The sequence below is a fragment of the Oryzias latipes genome, chromosome 12, assembly GCF_053564925.1.
Source record: "Oryzias latipes strain Hd-rR chromosome 12, Olatipes_Hd-rR_3.1".
Classification (NCBI taxonomy): Eukaryota; Metazoa; Chordata; class Actinopteri; order Beloniformes; family Adrianichthyidae; genus Oryzias; species Oryzias latipes.
In genome coordinates this window covers 22,291,052-22,311,290 of record NC_136248.1, presented here as the reverse complement: position 1 = coordinate 22,311,290, position 20,239 = coordinate 22,291,052, and the positions used below count along the sequence as shown (strand labels likewise).

The 20,239-nt window shown below is 39.2% G+C and overlaps 1 protein-coding gene across 3 annotated transcripts in view; it reads right to left on the bottom strand.

The window, feature by feature from the left end:
* Positions 1 to 247: 247 nt before the first annotated feature.
* The window catches only part of nacc2 (NACC family member 2), a 34,867-nt gene continuing 14,875 nt past the window's right edge, over positions 248 to 20,239 (bottom strand). The window contains exons 1-7 of one of the 3 annotated variants that reach the window (XM_004074878.5): positions 9,705 to 9,956; positions 8,380 to 8,555; positions 7,514 to 8,269; positions 6,547 to 6,723; positions 5,428 to 5,533; positions 5,110 to 5,207; positions 248 to 5,031 (exon numbers count right to left, since the gene is read on the bottom strand). In XM_004074878.5, the coding sequence (XP_004074926.1) occupies positions 4,526 to 5,031; positions 5,110 to 5,207; positions 5,428 to 5,533; positions 6,547 to 6,723; positions 7,514 to 8,269; positions 8,380 to 8,491 (1,755 nt within the window). In that variant the 5' untranslated portion in view covers positions 8,492 to 8,555; positions 9,705 to 9,956 and the 3' untranslated portion in view covers positions 248 to 4,525. Of the gene's footprint in view, positions 5,032 to 5,109; positions 5,208 to 5,427; positions 5,534 to 6,546; positions 6,724 to 7,513; positions 8,270 to 8,379; positions 8,556 to 8,875; positions 9,155 to 9,704; positions 9,957 to 20,239 lie in introns of those variants that run through there. The other 2 variants (XM_011481727.4, XM_011481726.4) reach the window with 2 other exon arrangements.

Genomic DNA, 20,239 nt, shown 5'->3' with positions numbered 1-20,239 from the left:
ATAAGATGTCAGTACATATGGTGCAGGACTTTTATTGGAAAGCAGATTTTCTGATTCATTTAAAGAAAAAGAGTCGTTTTGGGCTACACAACTTAGAATTAGAAATAAAATGCATATTCTTATGAAAAATTAAAAAAAAATGTTTTTTAATGTGTACGTTCTTAATGTTTAAATCAGAAGCTGCAAAAGCATCTGAACACAAAGCAGCATCCACATAAAATTGAATTAAAATACCATGATCGAAGTGTTTGGTTGCATGATAAAATCCTTTATTAACATTTGCTTAATTTTCCATCACAAAGCTACCCATAAGCACAGACTCAGAGCCATGTTTGGCCTTTTGCTTAGCAGAGTATGACAGATATGGTCCATGTCAACATGGGATAGCTCTGCTCATGAAGCACCGAAAGTATGAGTCAAAAACACACTTATAGCCAGGAAGGCTGGAGTTCACATCACTATGCCTCTCTGATCTGCAAAGCAAGCAAAGCACAGACTATAGCGAGCTCTAGAAAGAGAAAGCGAAAAGCACAGCAACATCCACATCTCCAATAGTGCACTTTGGGTCTCATCCCTTTTCTGATTGTCAGCGCTCTGAACACATGGCTTTAAGATTCGCATTTCCTCCCCTCTTTCCAACATCCTTGGTCACTCTTGATGGTTGTCTTCTTTTCTTTCAATTTCTAAGTAGTTCTAAAGTGCTGGCATTGTTACACGTACAAACTTTTAGTGCATTTCTTTTTTCCGAGTTTGCTCAAAGTCAAATGGATAGGCAAATCCATTCTTTATCACAATGTTCTTTTTTTTGTTGTTATTAACAGACAATGTTACATTTTATCAAACATTCAACCAAAGACCAGGGGGTTTTACAAAAATAAAACACAGCCCTGCTACCTGCAAGACTCCTCTGGCTTTGCTTGTTAACAGAGACAACAATTAATCAGCATTAAACACATGGTGCATAAAGATCTGAGGCTTCACTGGGTTCAGGTAAGCAACTGAATGGCGTGCGTTTCTGTTCTAAGTGTTGCATAAAAATGTCCTCTTTTCAGGGTGAGCCTTTCAGCAGAACACAATTACAGTGTGCATTTGTTTTACAGTATTGGGAGATGAAAACAGCTCGTGGGTTAGAACAAAAAAACAAGTCAAAAGTTTATTTCCATCCGTCAACGGTCCTATCCTGCTTCTTACATTCAGTGATCATCAAGACAAATGATTCAGCAACAGGTGACAAATGGGTTTGAGTCAAATAAAACAACAAATTGCAGAACATTACTATCATTATTACTTTTTTTTTTTTTTTTGCAACCACCACAAATTCCTGACATTCTGAGTTTCCCGGTTACAGTGCAACATCATTCAATGTTACTTGAAAAGAAAAACTTTAGATGATTCAGGTGGTGAATCAGTAGTTGGGCAGTTTAGCAACGAAATTTGAGCAAGCTTTTGACGGAAGGCATTAGAAAATGTGAGATTGTATCCTTTTACTTTTGGACAGGAAGTTGTTTTATTTTAAGGTGTGGTTGTTTAATGCATCTGATGAGGATTCTTTGAAGAAGTACCATTAGATTTTGAACAATCTTATTTTTTAAGAAGACAAAAATTTTTTTTTTCCTGTTCTACGTTGTATGGCCTCGTTTGTCTCTTAAAAAAAGAAATGATGGCACATATCAACACTCACATATCACAATCTAAGGCACTGCTCCACATTCCTTTTCTGTCAGTACAATGGAGGATATTAACATTTTCCAAAACAGAACAATGTATTCACTTGACTAGACTTTTCTCCCTAAATTTATTAGAAACATGTTTCTACTTTATAAATTGTATAACTAAAACCAAAAGGAAGAACGCATTTGAAATGATCATTGATCAGTATAAGATGTTCACATATTACTTTGAAAGATTAAGAGAGGCTTTAGATTCATTTAGTGTCAAAAAAGATTTAAGCTGTTCAGAATTTTGTTAGGTTTATTTTTTTAAGGTTTTTTTTTCTTTTTTTAAAAAAAATCAGTAGTAAGGACAAATGATTCACTAAAATCCACTTTTTGTTTTTGCTTTTACCAAAAAACTCTTGAAGAATAAATTAAAGATGACAATAGAGTATTTTACCAAATTTTCTTTCAATTTGACATACAGAATTGTTGGGATAAAAATTGTAAAAAGCCCATAAAACAATAAATATCGATGTGCTACTTAAACATGAATGAGTTTTGGACATTTAGTAAAAAGCTCCCTTCTATTCTGTTGGAAGACCTGTGTATGGCAGCTTAAAAATCAGTGTTTTAAATCAGGACTGCATCCACCCTGACACTTAAAACTAATTATATCTATATACTAATTTTATTTTTTTGATCCTTAGTTATGTACAAAAGTTTATGCTAACAAAACACAAATCAATAAATGTACTGCATTCGCTCAAGACCTGTATCTTAGCCAAAGCATTTCTACAGGGTACATTCACTCAATAGTTTGGCCACTTAAAAAAAGACTTATTTATGGCAGACCACATTTTAGAAAAGAGGAAAAAATAAAACTAGAACAAAACGGTAACATTGTCATCAACTAGTGCATTTGCAGCCCTGTGTTTGTTTTGCAGAGCTCTGTTAAAGCTTCAACTAAAAATACTAAAATAAATGTAAAGGAATTACATTTTATGGCCAAAATTCTGAAGATGTCAACACAATTTTTTTTTTTTTAATGACATGCCAGAGGGAATTTGCACAAACTGATTTTTCAGTTTTGCTCTTACTTTTGTAGAAAGAAAAAAACTTTTCTTCCAATCCACTTTTTGACCATGTGTTCAAATAAACAATCAGTTCTTGTGATCAAATATGCTTTCATTGCTGCCAGAAACAAAGAAAAAGCAAAATACAAAGGATGCATACAATGTGCATCTTTTTTTGTTTTTGTAAATCACTGCATGAAACAAGAAAGAAAAGGCTGATAGGGCTGAATTTTGTGAATGGCAACAAGCATTAAAACCAGACAACAAACTAAAATGACCTTGCTCCATCAAAACCATAGAAACAGTCATCGTCAGAGACACCCCTTGTTTCTTTCCAATGCCACAAATGCCTGATTAATTATGTAACCAGGGTGATGTGGTGGCAATTTGCAGTCTTTCCAGGTCCATTTTGCCAACTCCTCAGTTTCCCACCCTTTAACCTTCTTGAGTGCAAATGCAGTAAGCCAGCATAAATTGCTCTTAAAAGTTTTATTTAATAATTTACCCACCCACACATTCCCCGACAAAGTTAAAAAAAAAGAAAAAAGATGGAAGCAGGACTGTGTAGTCTCTGTACATATCACATCACATCAAGGTGGAACAATGCTCTGCTCCGGCACTTTCTCTTCTATCGTTCAGCGTAGTGCACTTCCTCTTTCCACTCCATGCATTCTCCGTTCTTGGTTGTCACCGGTCCACAGGTAAAATCAAAAATTCAAAAGACAAGTCAATGCTAGGTTACACTGAAGCCAGTTCTAACGTTTGCTTGACAGAGGTCCTGGAGAGAAAGTCGTTTTGGGTCTTGAACGCATACAGCTCCAGGCAAGAATTGCTTTTATCTTATTTAGATGCAGGCTTTGCTGTTGTTTTCAGCTATTCTTTCCATTTATGGTTTGTTTCCATGCATGCAAGCTTGAACGTCATTACTTTATGTCTCTTTTCTCTCTGTATCCCCCCTTCACCCAAAAATATATATATATTTTTTGTAAAAGCTAAAAAACACTTCAACGTATCTTTTTGGAATCTTTTAATATATCAAGATATTAAAAGCTGGAAGGGTAAATGAGTGTGTATAGATTGTGATCTGCAGCAGACACAGGCATCCGATTGACAGCCTAATCTGTCATGATGTGGGCAGATAAACATGAAATAAAACATGTGTCTGCTAGGTTTGTTTTGGAAAATAGCTTTGTAATTTTCGCCTAACGAACAGTTGGCGTAAAAATGTGTTTTTAGAATAAAATGTTGTAAAGCAAATACTGCTGATCTCATATTCCTTGTGGTCTTCCACAGGTTTCTTTGTTTTAGAAGCCCATTTTGCCAAAATAGTATAAAAATTAAAATGTTCACTGGAAAACTGCCCACTAAGCAGCTTTTGCTTATGTATTATACAAAACTGATACGTCACTGCAACAATTTGCTGATCAGTTCTTTGTATTTTTAAGACATACGTTCAAATGCAGGTTGTGTGTCTAGAATAACATGAAAAGAATGATACTATACTAGGAAAGGGCTGAATTTGTTGATGCCATGCCTGTGTCTTTTATTCTCGTTTTGATTCTTCCTCTTCTTCTAAGTATGCAAGTACTCGAGCACACACGTGCACATGCATCTGTGACAGACTCTGGGGTAATAAGATCTATGAGTGTAGCCTTTTTTGAGCGGGTAATTTCCCGCTGAGGAAGCGCAGAGGAGAAGAAAGCGCCGTGGACTGCGATGTAAGAGAGCAAGCAGAAGGAACTGCGTTTGTTAAACAGGTTTCACCACGTGAGGGTGAGGGGACGCTGAGAGGGTCATTCACTGTCCATTCACCCTCAGACCTTGTCCAAAACTTTCCACCTTCTGCTCTGGTGACGTGTTGCCCGTCACAGACCCTGGGATCAAAGTGGGCGTCCCCTGTGATCTGTTAACGCCCTCCGACCTCGCTTCATCCTCGTCTTCCCTCTGTTCCTCATGGCCAACCGTTTCCCGTTCGCCCTCTGCTCCAGCTCCAGACGGAGGGCTGCCTTCTGGCTGAGTCCTGTGAGGGTCTTTTCGATCTGGATATAACCTTTGCTCTAAGGTCTTGAAGTCAGGCTCGAAGGAGAGAGTGGCTCCTGATTGAGGAGCACCCAGGGCCAGCCCCAGACCTACAGCAGCACTCATGCTTATCCCCGCGCGGTACACTTCCATGCCATCAGGCAGCATGGACTTGATCTTGGGCAGCCATCTCTTGCGGACCCGCCTTGCATTTGTGCACATGTCAGCAGCAATCACATTCATTTCACTCTCCTTGAAGTTAGGATTAAAGTTTTGACAGTAGACTGTGAAAAGGAGTGAAAAGTCCATCAAGACAAGAGACTTTTAAGATTTTTCTTGAACGTTTTGGACACTTTACTCACGTTTAACAGCATTTAGGACCCTGCTGTCCAAGGGTTTCCTACTGGGGTCACTGGTAGAGGAGCGGATGCCTGTCCCACAGCTATTTGCCAGAGTGTTTCTGCAGGAACACACAGTCACCACAAGGGGGCAGAGTCAGCAAAAAAGCATGTGCAGCAGGGCAACATGGGAACACACACAACTAACCGCATTGCACAACATGGCCAGACGGAGTGTGAAAGTTACTTTGTGACAACTGTGTCAGTTGTAAAGGCATTCTCATAAAACTAGATCTTCCCATTAGTGAAAGACTTTAGAAAACTGCTCATCTTCAAGCTCACCTGTCGAAGAAGGTGGCTAAGAGGCGACGGAGCAAGACTTTGTGTTTGATCCCAGCACACAAGTGACAGTTCATCAGCTGGCCTCTTGTCATAAATACCTGGGTACCTATATGTGGACACACATCACAAAAGTACCTTTTTTAATGGCTGTCAACTCTTTCTATTCTTTTAATCTTTATTTTTAATCATCTACAAAATGACTTAGAACAATATCAAGTCCCAACTGAAATCACAAACTGAGATAAAAGAAATATCTCCAAAAATAAAAGGACATTATAAAAAAATGGCATATTTATGTGCTCCATTCTGTTTCAGTATAATTCTATTGAGTTAGACCATGTGATAACTTTCTCATCTCACTAAAACCTCACCAATGCCATTGCTTTCATCAATGTTTCTCATAAAACTGAGCTCGACAAGACCAATAGTGTCTAGTCTCATATGTCAGAAAAACTTAAAAGTCCAGCTTTTGTCTCACTGTACAGATCTGAAAGCCCCCCCCCCCCCCCCCCCCCCCCACACACACACACACACACAGACACACACACACTCAAAGCCATTTAAATGCTATTTGGCAAAACCTCCCTGCAGGCAGTCATATGGGTTTTTACTCCCAAGTGACTTCTGTCTAGTCACTCTTCCATAAAGACCTGATTAATGATAACTGCAGAGATAGTTGTCCTTCTGTCTCAACCCTTAAGTCTCTCTGAGAAAAAATTTACAGCTTTGATCCTTTCCTTTTACACTAATTTAACACACTGACAGTCTGCATTAGATTAATAATTTGATATTTATAAAGCGTCTTTGCTGTATGACTCTCTTCTTGCTGGTGTCAACCCTCTTTCCAAAGCTGCTTTTGTCAAAAGTCATTAAAGTTATCTAGGACAAGAATTTAATTTAGGGGTGATGACGTCTAAACATAATTCAACCAAAATATTTGCTCAAATTACTTTGAATTGCAGTGACCTGAGATTCGCCTCTGACATGCAGGACGGCAGAAAACTCTCCATTTATGCTTTTTTTTATTTATTCCTGCTCTATGAAAAGTGTTTCGATTCTGTAATGGTGACACTTCAGAAAAATCCCGAATCTTCAAAAAACTGCTGACTGCCCACTTACCGGCCACCAATTCCAGCTTTTCCCCCGGGTCTCCCTCGGTGTACAGTTTAGGATGGCATCGGTAGCCGATCTGACTCACAAGGCTTGCAGGGAGCGACACGAGGTCTCTGCGGATCAACACGCAGTTGCGATTCTCCAATGCCACCGGAATCGCTGCTACGTCTTGTTTGTCTTGGACTAATGAAACCCCAACAAAAAAAGAGTGGAGAGCATTGAGAACAACAACAACAAAAGCACTTTTGTGGTCTGGATTGTGGTTCTTCTTCTCAAAGTGGTTTCTTCTCACCTTCGTGGTAACATTTTGACATTTAAAAAGATAGCAAAACAACTCAATTACTTGCAGCATATCTGGTCACAGTGAAACAAGTGGAATGGTTTGTTTGGGTGGATCCAGAACACCTGCCTACTCGCAAAAACTACAAGGAATACTCAGCTGTAAAATATCAAGATATGTCACCCATTAGTGCTCTGACTGACTGCCGATGTTTTCAAAGATCTAAAACCATATTTTTACAAACCAGCATGATGCCTTTGAGCTACAGGATGACAAGTGAGGTGAAGTGTCATGCAAGCACAAAAGAAAAGTTCAACCACAGGAAAAAATAAGCACAGAACAACTGCTGTAACTGTGTTTAGGAGTGTGTTGTTGGTCACGATGCACATCAACCATAACTCCAGACTTTCTTTATGCAGTGAGATCCCACACACACAGTGGAGGTACAACATTTTTCTTTTCTAAGAAGTGCAGGATACATGATTTATGAAAAGCTGAATTATATAACTTGGATGACATAAATATGCATTTAGTTTTTGTGCAATGTGTCTTACTAAACTTAAGACTTATTTTTTTATTATATCAAATTAATTTCACACTCAAAGCACATGATTTTTAACAATTTTCTACAAAATCCATGAAACACACACCACAAATACTTATTTTTTTTCATTAATACGTCATCAAACTTACTTCCGTAGGGGTTGGCTCCACGTCCGTAGAGGTTGTTGTAAGTTTCCTCGGTTATCCCATCATAGGGCTCCTCCTCGAACTCTTCATCGTCGTTCTGGTAGGATGTGGGACTGTCAGTGGTGGGGAGGCTGGACGCTCCAGGGCTGGATCTCTCCCCACCTGTTCCTCCGCCTCCTCCGGATGTTTGAAGGTGGAAAGATGGGATACCGGGGATGGGAGTCCCACCTGCTGCAGTGTAGAACAGTGAGCTTGTCCTCTCCATCCGAACCCCCAACTCTGGAGATGAAGTCTTGATCTGCACTGGGGGTATTGTGACGGGTACCGGATCACCGCCTTCTAGTTTGATCTTGCGGTGGGGCAAGATTATTGATGCAGGCAAGCCCGGGGTTCCCAGAAAGGCTGCTACTGAGAGGCCGTTGATGTTGTTGCAAGGACTCTGCGGCTCAGACCCCGTTTCTTCCAAGGACCCCGCTGTTTGTGAGTCACAGTGAGGCGAGTTGGCCTTAAACATTAGTTCCATGCCCCTTTCAACTATATGTTGAATCTGAAGGTAGCCAGCTGTGTACATCACCACCAGCTGTTCACTAGCTGCCATTGTTAGCTTCCCTGTATAGCAGAAAGTGAGGATCTGCTCAAAGCAAGTAGGTGTCACGGAGGAAGGCAACTCAAACTGGGTCTTAGAGGAGCTGCTGAAGAGGTCACGAAAGTAGAGGCTGCTGGCAGCCAAAACAGCCCGGTGGGCTTTGAAAGCCTGACCTGGTTAAAATAGAGAAATTGAGATTTTTAATAAAAAAATACTCCTATTTTGCATCACAAAGTTTAAGAAAACGTTGCAGAGAAAATCCTCAAATTCCCCTTACACTAACCTTTCACCACGATTGATACATCACAGTAGTTTCCCAGCAGGCGCTGCTCGTTCAGGGATCCCAGAACTGTGGCTCCAAAGTTCGGGATCTCCACATGGAGCAGCTGGGACATGTTGGTCTCAGTGGGAGATGAGCGTTCAGATATTCACTGCAGTTTCCGACACCGGGAGAGGCATCTGCGAAAGGAAATCCCCAAAAATGTCCTCAAAACGCATTGTAGAGGTAAAAAAATATAAACATATCGGAACATGTGAAAGACTCAAAGTTGTGCCGGTGAAAGTTAGAGAGGCATGACTGACAACTGAGACAAGAGGAGCAAAGGGTAACGCTGTAAAAGTTGGGTTAAAAGGAGAAAAGGGAGAGGAGTGAGAAACAAAGCGCAAAAGAAAAATGGAATTGTGAAGATAGTGGGTGAAAGACGGAGGTAGGAGAGACAAAGGAGGAGTTAAATCCTTGAGCAGGAAAAAAAAAAATTAGAATACAACTCCTTGCTTACTTCATGTGCGTTAATGTTGTGAAACACCTTTAGGCTATGTTGTCCAACATGACTTAAATTCCAAGAATTTGAGTCTGGGACTCATTCCTCGTATTGCACCTTATACAGGAACAACAACTACCCTTCACAAAGCCAGTAATTAAGCAAGAAAACCAATACCAGCTACAGAAATAGAGAAAAGCCAACTGTGTTGAAGTTTATCATGTTAGAGTTCAGAGATTCTCTCTGTTTTTTGCTGACATTTTGTATGTGTCAGCCTTTGTCATCGCATTTCACTATGGCTGGAACATGCAGGACACTATCTTACATTAACCCTGAAAATTCCTCGAAGTCTTGTGCATTCTCCAGGAATATTCGCACCTTGAATCCTTCCATGAATCATGTGTAGTTTTTTTACCCCCCTCCACACACACACACAAACATGCGTGCATATGCGTACAAGTTTCCTTATTGAGCAATGCTGCAGAACAGTTTCCAGGAATACAAACTGAAAAAAAAGTCACCGCCTCTACCAAACACACCCTCTGTTTCTCACACACACTCCCTCTGCTCTCCCTCTTCATGCACTCCGTCCTGACACACATGCACTTTGGCTCGAGAGTGCTTACATCTACATGCACACACATGCAGAGTCGCATGAACTGGGAATAAAATGTGCATCCCAAGTGGTCAACTGGAAAAACAAGAATAGGACTCTACTCTGCAAACTTAGACACATTTATAAAACAAAGAGTGCTCACTGTAAACCCAGACACTTCTGACCCTCTAAAGCTAGACTTGACAAGACACACACACACAAAAAAAAACAGAGAAGAAAAGAAGTAGTTACTGATGGAAGAAGATGCCTCTGAATTTCCCCCTCTGTCCGTCTTTTCTCATTCACTTAAACTGTCATTCATTGTCTCATGGAGGGCTCCCTGACTGACTTTTCTCTTCCCGGCCGTCTCCTATCTCGACATTTTCCAAGAGCACGTTCTCCCTGCTCACTGTCTGCTCTGTCTCTGCCTCTACCTCCTTGTCATTATCTCTAAGCTTTTCTCTCCTTTCCATTCTCCAAGGGCTGAATTCAACAAGTGCCACTGCACGGAGGGAGAAGGAGAATGGGGAGGGAAGAGGAGGAGGAGGATGGAGGAGGAAGGGGGGAGGGGGGGAGGCAGGGCGAATCAATGATGAAAGGAGTGGGAGGCTCAGTGTGTGCATGCGTCTGCGCGAGTGTCTGATCAATACAGTATCTATACGTCGCAGGGAGTGGGAGGGAGCGAAAAACACAGGCTACAGTTACAGACTGAGACCGGGCCGAGGGGGGAGGAGGAGAAAAGGGGGCTGAGACGGCGAGAAAGTCATTTGAGGACAATACGAGTAGAGAAAGACAATTAAGTTGAAACAACTTCTGCCACATGCCCCTGGACACAGATGTCTATACAGTCTGAGAGACAGAGGAGGGGAATGACTCAGACAAAAGAAGAACGAGAATATCTTGCAGAGGTCACAGCAACCGTTAATTGATTAGACAAATAGTGAAACTTCTAAAATGCCTGATTGACGCAAGTATGGAGAGAATGCGTCAGCCCTCAGCAAAAGGAAGCTTTACTGAACGGAGGGTTTCATGCAGATACTTCAAAAATAAGGAAAAGAAGCGGGGAACAAAACCCAGCCCAAAAAAAAAGCTATGTCCCATTTTCTTTTTTTTTTTTGGACAATAGCTAACAAAAGATATTTCACTTTTCGAGCAAGTGTACATTCTCTGAATCATAGCAAGGCATCTCTGCCAAACACCCACACAAAAGCAGAGAGAAGTGCTGTCTTCACGCAGGATTATTTTGCACATAAATTCATAAATGAAAAGATTAATTTGCACCTCCGCCTTGCCAGCTCTGCTTAATCATGTGACACGTTTGTGTTTTTTTTTTTTTTTTCTGCTGTTACTTCTTTAGCCAGAGCATTGGAGGCCTCCCTAAATGTTACTGGATACAGAAAGAGAGGAGCCAGATGTCGCAGGACGACAGCTAACAGGAATTACAATTGAAGATCTGCTCTACAAAGATGTGCGTGGGAGGTTATAAATGCTAAACTGCTTAGACGGATGAGTAATAGAATATAGCATAAACACACACACATAATGTCAAAATAAAGAGCACAATGGAGGAATCACATTAAGAAAGAATGACCTTTAAAAACTTAATCCATCTTTTGCTTTTAGTCCACAACAGAGCGTCTGTTACAATCGTTAAGCTGATGCAGAGTTTTTTTTCTGTCAAATTGGAGTTCATCCTTGCAAACTATTAGGTCACTCTGTGTTTTCCATTTTTTTCGCTAGAGGAGTGGAGAAAGTTGAGCTCAACTTTACTCTTTAATCGCAGCGGAAATATGAAAGGGAGGACCTAACAAAGCACTGAATACAGTGAGTCAGACTCCAGTTTAGAGAGCTTTGCTCCAGCAATGTGAGATCTGCACAGCACATATAGACACACATGAGTGAGCACCCACAAAAAAAAAAAAAAGCTCTGTCAAATGCCGGTGAAACAAATCCGCAAACACTCTAATGCAAACAGACATACACTCCCCTCCCTCCCCTCTCACATGCAACACACAATCAGGTAATCTCTGTGTGCACACTCAGCAATACACATTCTGTTTGTCTGTCTGTCCCCCTGGTATTTTGCTAGACTGCATGTCCATCGCGACATCCATCGGTTATTGTGAGCACCGTGTCCTTACGTTGCCTCCCACCTCCCCTCCCAATTCTCTCTTTTCTTTCTTCCTCTATCCTTCCCACCCTGCATACCACGTACCCACTGTCTCCTTGCCAATTAATGCACACAGGGCTGCATTGCAGTGAGGTTGGCGCGTGCCACGGCAGCAAGCACAGTACAGAGTCTACCTTCATGCATGTACGTGCCAGGCGGAACGAAAGGAGGGGAGGGGGGAGTGCATAGGAGAGTGAGTGGAGTATATGTTGACTCAGGCAGACAGGACAGTGTTGTGCACATATATACACACAGACACGTGGCTGCATTTTCACATAAATGTATGCATGAGTGAATATGAAAGACAGATGTGTGCATCAGAAGGAAAAGGAGTTCTCATAAATGCTAAAAGTTCCCTGGCACACAAACATGCAAAATCCAACCCACTGCCGCCTGCATTATGAATAGACTCTGCACAACCCATTTGAAAAATATAAGACATAAACTCTCAGCTTGTTGGTTTAGCGACGAATTGTTGGTGCATGTGTGCATCTTATGCCGCCATTTCCCACTGAGTCTTTGCATTTAAATGCCAAAAGTTCACCCATTCCAAGACGTATTGTTACGATTATTATATTGTGTACCCGGTTGTGACTTTTGCCACCATGCATTCAGAATGTGTGAGCACAGACATAGGGAGTTCAGATCTGAAATCTGAAAGGCGTCTGCTTTCTTGAACAAGTGTTAGTTCCTTTTTTAATCACAAAATTGTACCTAAGTAGAGTGTTATTAAGTATAGCAGCAGGTCCAGGCTTATTTGAATAATACGAAGAAATGAGAGAATTCACCAGATGGCAAACAAACGCATGCAAACTCACACATACTCACAGATTTTGATTACTAGTTCTACAGTAGCTGGCTGACAAATGCCAATAGGGCAGCAGGGAAACAAAAACTAACAAGACAATGTCTATTCTAGTACTTCATACCTAAAAAGAAGTTTATAAAACGAAAAATAACGTTACATAGAAATATCTACATTGCACAGAAACGAATTCCATGAAGTATTTAGTTGATAAAAGTCTAGTAAACTGTAAAAAAGAAGAAAAAAAAGAAAAGAAAAATGTAAGTGGGCCAAACAGAAGCACATCCCTCTTGCTTATATTGCGTCTATACAATCTCAATATGAACAGTCCCCCTCGTTATAAATATTCAGATCCTGCAGTTGTTCTCATGTCTAAAGTGTACCAGACAACAGATTCTATGCACGTTGAGACGGCAACGCTCCCTGGCAACAGTTCGTCCAATCAGGAAGAAGTGAGTGTCTGCCTGAGTCTGTCTGAGGATCATTATGGGATGTTGAGAGAGAGAGAGAGAGAGAGAGAGACAGAGAGGGGCAGAATATCACTGCTTATAATGCAACATCACTCCCAGCATATGGATCCTTTTGTGTTGTTAAGTTGTTTGCACACAGAATCAAAACCATCATTTCTTAAAAAGGGAGGGAAAAAAATCCTCCTATGATTCATGCAGTTATGCAACAAGGAGACAAGAATTCAATTATTATTAGTCGTAGGCTGAATATTGTCTGCTATTTCTCCATTTGGATTCAGTCGACGTGCACTAATTATTATGTGCCCTATTAACATTAGCCTAACGGCTGTCTGATGACGGGTAAAAAGTTGTCTGACCTGTAATTGTATTTTGTCTGCGACAAAAATAAATAAATTATAAAGTAAAAATGAAATCATTTCAAAAGTCAGCAACTTACACGGGAATTATGCTTGGAGAAGATCCTTAAATGTCACAATATTTTCATTTAGCCTGAGCCAAATACGAAACAAACATGTTTAATTTTGTGCACAGTCTGTAGGTATAAGATGTGGTGCAGTGTTTATAACATTTATAACATTAATTATAAATTTTACATTTAAAAATTTCTAAAATACTTAAAGACTGTTTTTTGAGTACTCAAAACGCAGAACACAAATGTAAAATATATAAAATCAAACAAAAATGTACCACAAAAGACAATATATAAATGTTCAGAATTAAACCAAAAAAATAATGTGGTATCCAACTTTATTTTAAGGGTTAAACTGTGCAGTTTTCATCTGTTTTCTTGATTCTTATATGTAATATAAATAAAAATAAATATATTGAGACATGCATTACAAATTTGACTGAAAATGTTCACATACATTTTTCCATTTCATAAAATCTGTTTTGCAAAAATGAAATACTGAAACACTGTACACAGAACCAGAAGAAAGAGTCTAACCCAGACTTCATGTCAGCAATCTCAAAGAGTCAGACAAACCCAAATAATGAACCAAAAGTAAGGTGCCGTCAACCTTTCCTGTCGACACTGAAAATGCAAAAGAGTAACCACATCTGATGCAGCTTCTATAGATGATGATCAACAGTGTTATCGACAGGATCTTTAAGGGTTTGCCAGCTGTAGACGGCCTTGGAACCACAGAGTAATACATCACAACTTTCACTTTTATGAACCTTTACTCCATCAAGGTGCATGGCAAGTTTGGGATTTAGTCTGAAAAGCACCAAGCTGGTTAAATGAGGATTTCTTTTGGGAGAATTTTTAAATATTATAATACAAGCATTGGTTTTAAGGTTTGTTAATTTTAAGGTAAAATGTATTTTGAAGCCTTTTTAAAAGTCCTTCTTATAGGATTTTTTGGCCAAGTCATGAAAGTGCAATGTAACTTAAGCTTAATACACAAATCTGTTGAAAATGTGAGACTAAGGCCATGTCCAAATTCCCACCCTAATCCCTAACTACTAAAAAACAATTTAGTGCGGGACTATGTAGTTCATTGGATTTTAAAAGCAATTCGGACACCATGCTCACTATTTATGACATCATCAATTTCACGAAGTGAAAATCTCATTGATTTGAGCGTTTTATGATGACCATTTATGAATCCACTGTTCTGTAGATAAAAACGGTAAATTTTTTTTTTAAATACATTTAAATACATTTCCTTTGCAAAAAATGTCATTTCATTAGGGTCTATGTTCGCTAATTTAGTGAGCATCGATGCATACTGTTTTTTTGCAGAGGCTTCTGGGAAATTTCCAGGGCACACAATTTTAGAATTGAAGATTCGGACAGCCCTACAAAGTGGCGAACGCACTATATAGTGCACTATGTAGTGAGTAGTGAAGGAATTACGACATAGCCTAAAAGTTCAAAATGTCTCAATACTTCAAATCAAAATGAAAGAAAATCTTTCTCTCCTAACAACGTTAGACAACAAAAACTTAGGCTGGTGTGGTGTCTGAGTGATACCACCCTTTAGAAATCATGCGGGAGGAAATACTGAAAAACATTGTAAAAAAAAATTCCTGATCTTTCAGCAACTTGAAATAAACCAGTTTTACCGGCACAAATGAAAAAAAGAAAAAAAAAGGAAGTAGCCTGACTGCTAAGGTAACTAGGACGCCACATCCTTCTGCAAAATTAACATTAACTTGATTTCCAGGAATTCCATTGTACTGCTGCAGATATGTTTAAAAGATGCAAAATGCAAATCTCATTTTGTGAAGAACAACAAACCACTTTCATACTAGAGGTTTACAAAAACACCAGAAAACCCTAAGTTTGTCAGTGGATTGACCAAAAGCTGTAAGACCATTTCATTTAACCACCCCAATTTTATCTAATCACTAGGGTTGGGCATCCTTTTGATTTAGATTACAACTTAATTTGATTTAAAATTCATCATACTTTAATTAAACAGTGATTTATGTTGAAAATTCAACTCATAACTAATTTGGTTTTGAATACAGTAAAAAAAAGGTTTTAGATTTTATGTTTTTAAGTTAACAAATGTAGAACTTTCAATAACAAAACTTGAAGTTAAATTAATTAAAATAAAAATGAACTTGATTTTCTGAAAAAAAGAATTGCATTGAATTATTTTAAAGAAGTCATGAACAGATTGTCACTATCGTAATTCATTTGAATTACCCAATCTAAAATGAAAAATATCAAAAAATCTGAAAATCAAAATACAGTATGCAGGAGGCAAGGATGAAGAACTTTCAAGTTCCTTATCTGGAAATGGCCAAAACAGAATTAAAACTAATGAGTAATATGAAGAAAAAGCTGTGGCAGAAAATTCCCATACCAGTTTTATTTTGTTTTCTGCTGTTCGTAACAGGGACGCAAAGAGGAAGAGAATGCAAAATATGTTTGTGAACATATGGGTTTGTGTTTGAGTGATTCTCCTGAGGGAAAGAAATTGCTAATGGACTCCAAGTGGCTGCAGGAGGTAAACAAACAAAGCTTTCCAGCAGTTAGTGCCTCACACCAAACTCTAGTGGCCGCGACTCTGTGCTATGAAAACACATCCAGATAAAAAAATAAATATATATACAACCAGATGTGAAGGTAGTGACGTTAAACGTAGACAGGCTGGAAAGAAATGAAATTCAGAGAGGTGACTGAAAGTGAGAGGGAGATTTAAAACTTATGGATGCTATTAGGAAACAAAAATGAGGCTAGAAATAAACAAATATGAATACAAAGCTCAGATTAAATTGAGAGAAATTGATTTGATCCCAAAAAAAGGAATGAAAATAGTCAAATATTAAGAAGTTAATTGTGGTGCAGAGAAAGTAAATCAACATTCAAAATGACAAACTACAGTATAGAAGCTCCATTCTCATGTTTTAGATGACGCTCATCAGACGCTCATCAGGGCCGACGGGTTTTTCCACCTTTTAGCAAGAAATGAATGTGATGGAAGAAAACTCAAACTTCAGACTATAGTGCAACCTGAATGTTTTAAACGAACACTGGCTCAAGAACAAAAACTCCCCAACTTTCCTGTTTGAAGAGAAGTTAAACAGGACAGGATGACTGGGAGGTAATAGAGAGACTGAAGAGGACAGTTATAGAAAATAGAAAATGTTTGTCAAGCATCAATATTTTTGAAAGTGTAGAATAAAGAAAGTCAGGCACAAACATGCAAATTTACGTGTTTTAGGACAGCTTCTGATAAAGTTTGGCAGTACCTTGCACCAGACCATGGGACTGTTGGGTGCCAAAAATATATCTAAACTATTTCCTATAAACTTCAGTGACCAAATTTGTTTAAAACTTGTTCCCTTGTTCTTTTTACTCTAGTTTTGAGGCAAGCGTCTTTAAACTAGACCCTGCTCTCTCAATGTTTTGTGCTGTTATATACAGGCCGCCAAAATACAACAAGGACTTCATTGATGATTTCGCTGTGTTCTTGGCTGGAATAATGCCAAAATATGACAGAATTTTGATAGTTGGGGATTTTAATATTCATGTCTGCTGTCCTGATAAAGCACCGGCCAGAGACTTTTTGAATCTTATCAACTCTTTTAATCTTGTTCAACTTGTGTCTGCCCCTACGCAAGAACATGGTCACACACTTGACTTAATTCTAACCCATGGCTTAACAACTTTCGACCTTGAAATCTGTGATGCTTTGTTTTCTGACCACATGCCTGTTTTGTTTAATGTACAGCTGCCATGTCACACAGTTAAATTTCCAGCCCCTTTTTTATGCAGTCGCACTATTAACTCCCATACGGCCGCACAATTCTCTGCAGCTTTTAACTCTACCATCATTTTACCAAAACATCAGAGCTGCAATTCAGATGTTGAGAACATGTCATCCTGCTTGTATTCAACCTGTCAAACTGTTTTAGACAGTGTAGCTCCACTAAAAACAAGGCTCTCCAGGTTGAGGTCTGAGCCCTGGTTAGATGAGACCACTCGTGCCGTCAGGCGAGAGTGCAGGAGAGCCGAGCGGAAATGGAAGAAAGACCGGCTGCAAGTTTCCTTCCAGTTGTTGAGAGGCAGCTGGCGATCTTATCAAAAGACCATGAAGGCTGCTAAAACTAAACATTTTTCAGACATCATTGCAAGCAACCAGCACAATCCTCGGGTTTTATTTAAAACCATTAACTCTGTTTTAAATGTTCCACAACCGGTCTCTCTTGAGAACTCAACTGAGGTTTGTGAGATGTTTATGACCTTTTTTATTGATAAAATCAAGAACATTAGGACCCTCATTAGCCCCCCCTCTTTCAGTCACTCCGTCTCCACCTCATGTTCTACTGTTCTCCACCGGTTTGAGCATGTCAGTCTGTCTTACTTGGAAAAATTAATTAGTCAGATGAAGCCATCAGGATCTCCCAATGATCCAGTTCCACCTCGTCTTTTTAAAGAAGTGTTTCCCACTCTGGCTCCCTATGTTCTCGATTTAATTAACGGCAGTTTAATTCATGGGAGTGTGCCTTCGTGTTTCAAACATGCAGTAGTAACACCACTTATTAAAAAGCCTGGCCTGGACTCCTCCATTTTGTCAAACTTTAGACCAATTTCTAAGCTCCCCTTCCTTTCGAAGGTTTTGGAGAAAATTGTGTACTGCCAGTTAACAACGTTTTTAGAGGAGAACAGCATCCTTGAGGTGTTTCAGTCAGGATTTAAACCCCGTCACAGTACCGAGTCTGCGCTATTGAGGGTTTCAAATGACATTTTTCTAGCAACGGATGCCGGTCACCATGTTGTTTTGGTTCTGCTCGATCTGGCAGCTGCATTCGACACAGTTGACCACCAAATCCTTTTGTCTCGCCTGGAAAGCTGGGTGGGTCTTCGAGGTAGTGCTTTAGAATGGTTCAGATCTTATTTAAATGAGAGGAGCTTCTGTGTCCGTCTTGGACGTGCAGAATCCCGTAGAGCAACTTTCACATGTGGTGTACCTCAGGGCTCTGTTCTGGGGCCTCTTCTTTTTTCATTGTACCTGCTTCCACTTGGGTCTATTCTCCGCAAACACGGGATTTCATTCCACCTCTATGCTGACGACAGTCAGATTTACATACCGTTAAAACAGGAAGAAGCATATTCTGCTCACCAGTTACTAGAATGTCTTGATGACATTAAGACATGGATGTCATGTAACTTCCTGCACTTAAACCAGGAAAAAACAGAGGTTCTGCTATTTGGTCCAAGTGATGTCTCTAAGGCACATGTCGACTTAGGCGTTTTAAATGATCACCTGAAACAGACAGCAACAAGTCTAGGTGTGAAACTGGATAGCAATTTAACTTTTAATGCTCATATAAACTTAGTGGTGAAATCCAGTTTTTTTCACCTGAGACAACTGGCCAAGGTTAAACCTCTCCTCTCCCGCCATGACTTTGAGATTTTAATCCATGCTTTTATTTCAACACGTTTGGACTACTGTAATGCTCTCTATGTTGGGCTTTCCCAGAAATTACTTGCTCGTTTGCAGTTAGTCCAAAATGCAGCTGCCCGTCTTCTAACTGGTACACGGAAACAAGAACATATCACTCCCATTTTAGCATCTCTTCACTGGCTCCCAGTTCGCTTACGCATTGATTTTAAAATTCTCCTATTTGTTTTTAAATGTCTCCATGGACTCGCCCCAAAATATTTGTCTGACCTGATTCAGGTGTACAATCCCCCCCGCTCCCTTAGGTCAACAAATCAGACACAGCTGGTTGTCTCGAAGACCAGGAGAAAACTGAGAGGTGACCGAGCCTTCTCAGTCTTCGGACCAAAAATCTGGAACGAATTGCCCCTGTACCTCAGACAGATAAACTCACTCAGTATTTTTAAATCTGCTCTTAAAACATATTTTTTCACTTTGGCTTTTAACTGAGTTGGGATCCGGACCTATTTTATGTGTTTTATGCTTTATATTTTTATGTGCTTTTATTAATTTTTGTATTGTTCAGCACTTTGGTGAACCTTGTTCTGTTTAAAGTGCTTTATAAATAAAGTTGAGTTGAGTTGAGTTGAGTTTTTTAGAGTTTGGCAAATTTGACACATACGTTCAACAACTTATAGGTGACTTACAAAGGATATATCTGCTTTGAAAGAGAGGCTGATAACAAACACTTGTCTTAAAATGACTATCACTTCAACCATCATGAAAATCTCAAAAGGGGAAAGATATCAAAGACATGATATTATCTCCAAAGAGACTAAGTATGGATCAAAGGACCGACTTCAATTCTACTTGCAAGGAAAAAACTGTGAAAATGGAAAAAAAATATGAATTTTTTAAGGTTATTTCTATGCTCAAAACAACATTAAAAAGTTGAGTTGAGCAAGATGAGTTAATAAATAGTTTCTTTAAATAAATTTAAACGGTACATAGTACTTGAAAAAAAAAATCCAATGACTGAGTGTTTATTAGTATTAATAGTACATATTATTCCAACTGGAACTTCAAAAAAAAGTCTGCTGAGTCAGCATATTGTTAGAAAAGCTGCTCTTATGATAAAGCTTTCTAGTCTGCACAAAGTGTACCGTTCCCTCCATCAGGAGTTTAATATGAAGTAGCAGAAAAAGCTGGTACAAATATAAAAGTTAGGGTTTCGTAGGAACATAATGAAAATAAGACATCAAAAATAGAATATTGTCCAACTTTATATGGTAGATATTTGGTATCTGTTAAAAAAATTACCAATAGGTTTGAGTGCGTGCATAAAGTAAAAAGAGTAACAAGTTAAATGGTACCATGCTGAAAAAACAACAAAAAGTGCCCCCACTTTACCAATTTGATTTGACTCAATTGGGCTTTTTATGTGCTGGTAAGCGTAATGCAAACTAGATTGTTTTAACGTTTCAGTTGGGAATGATTCT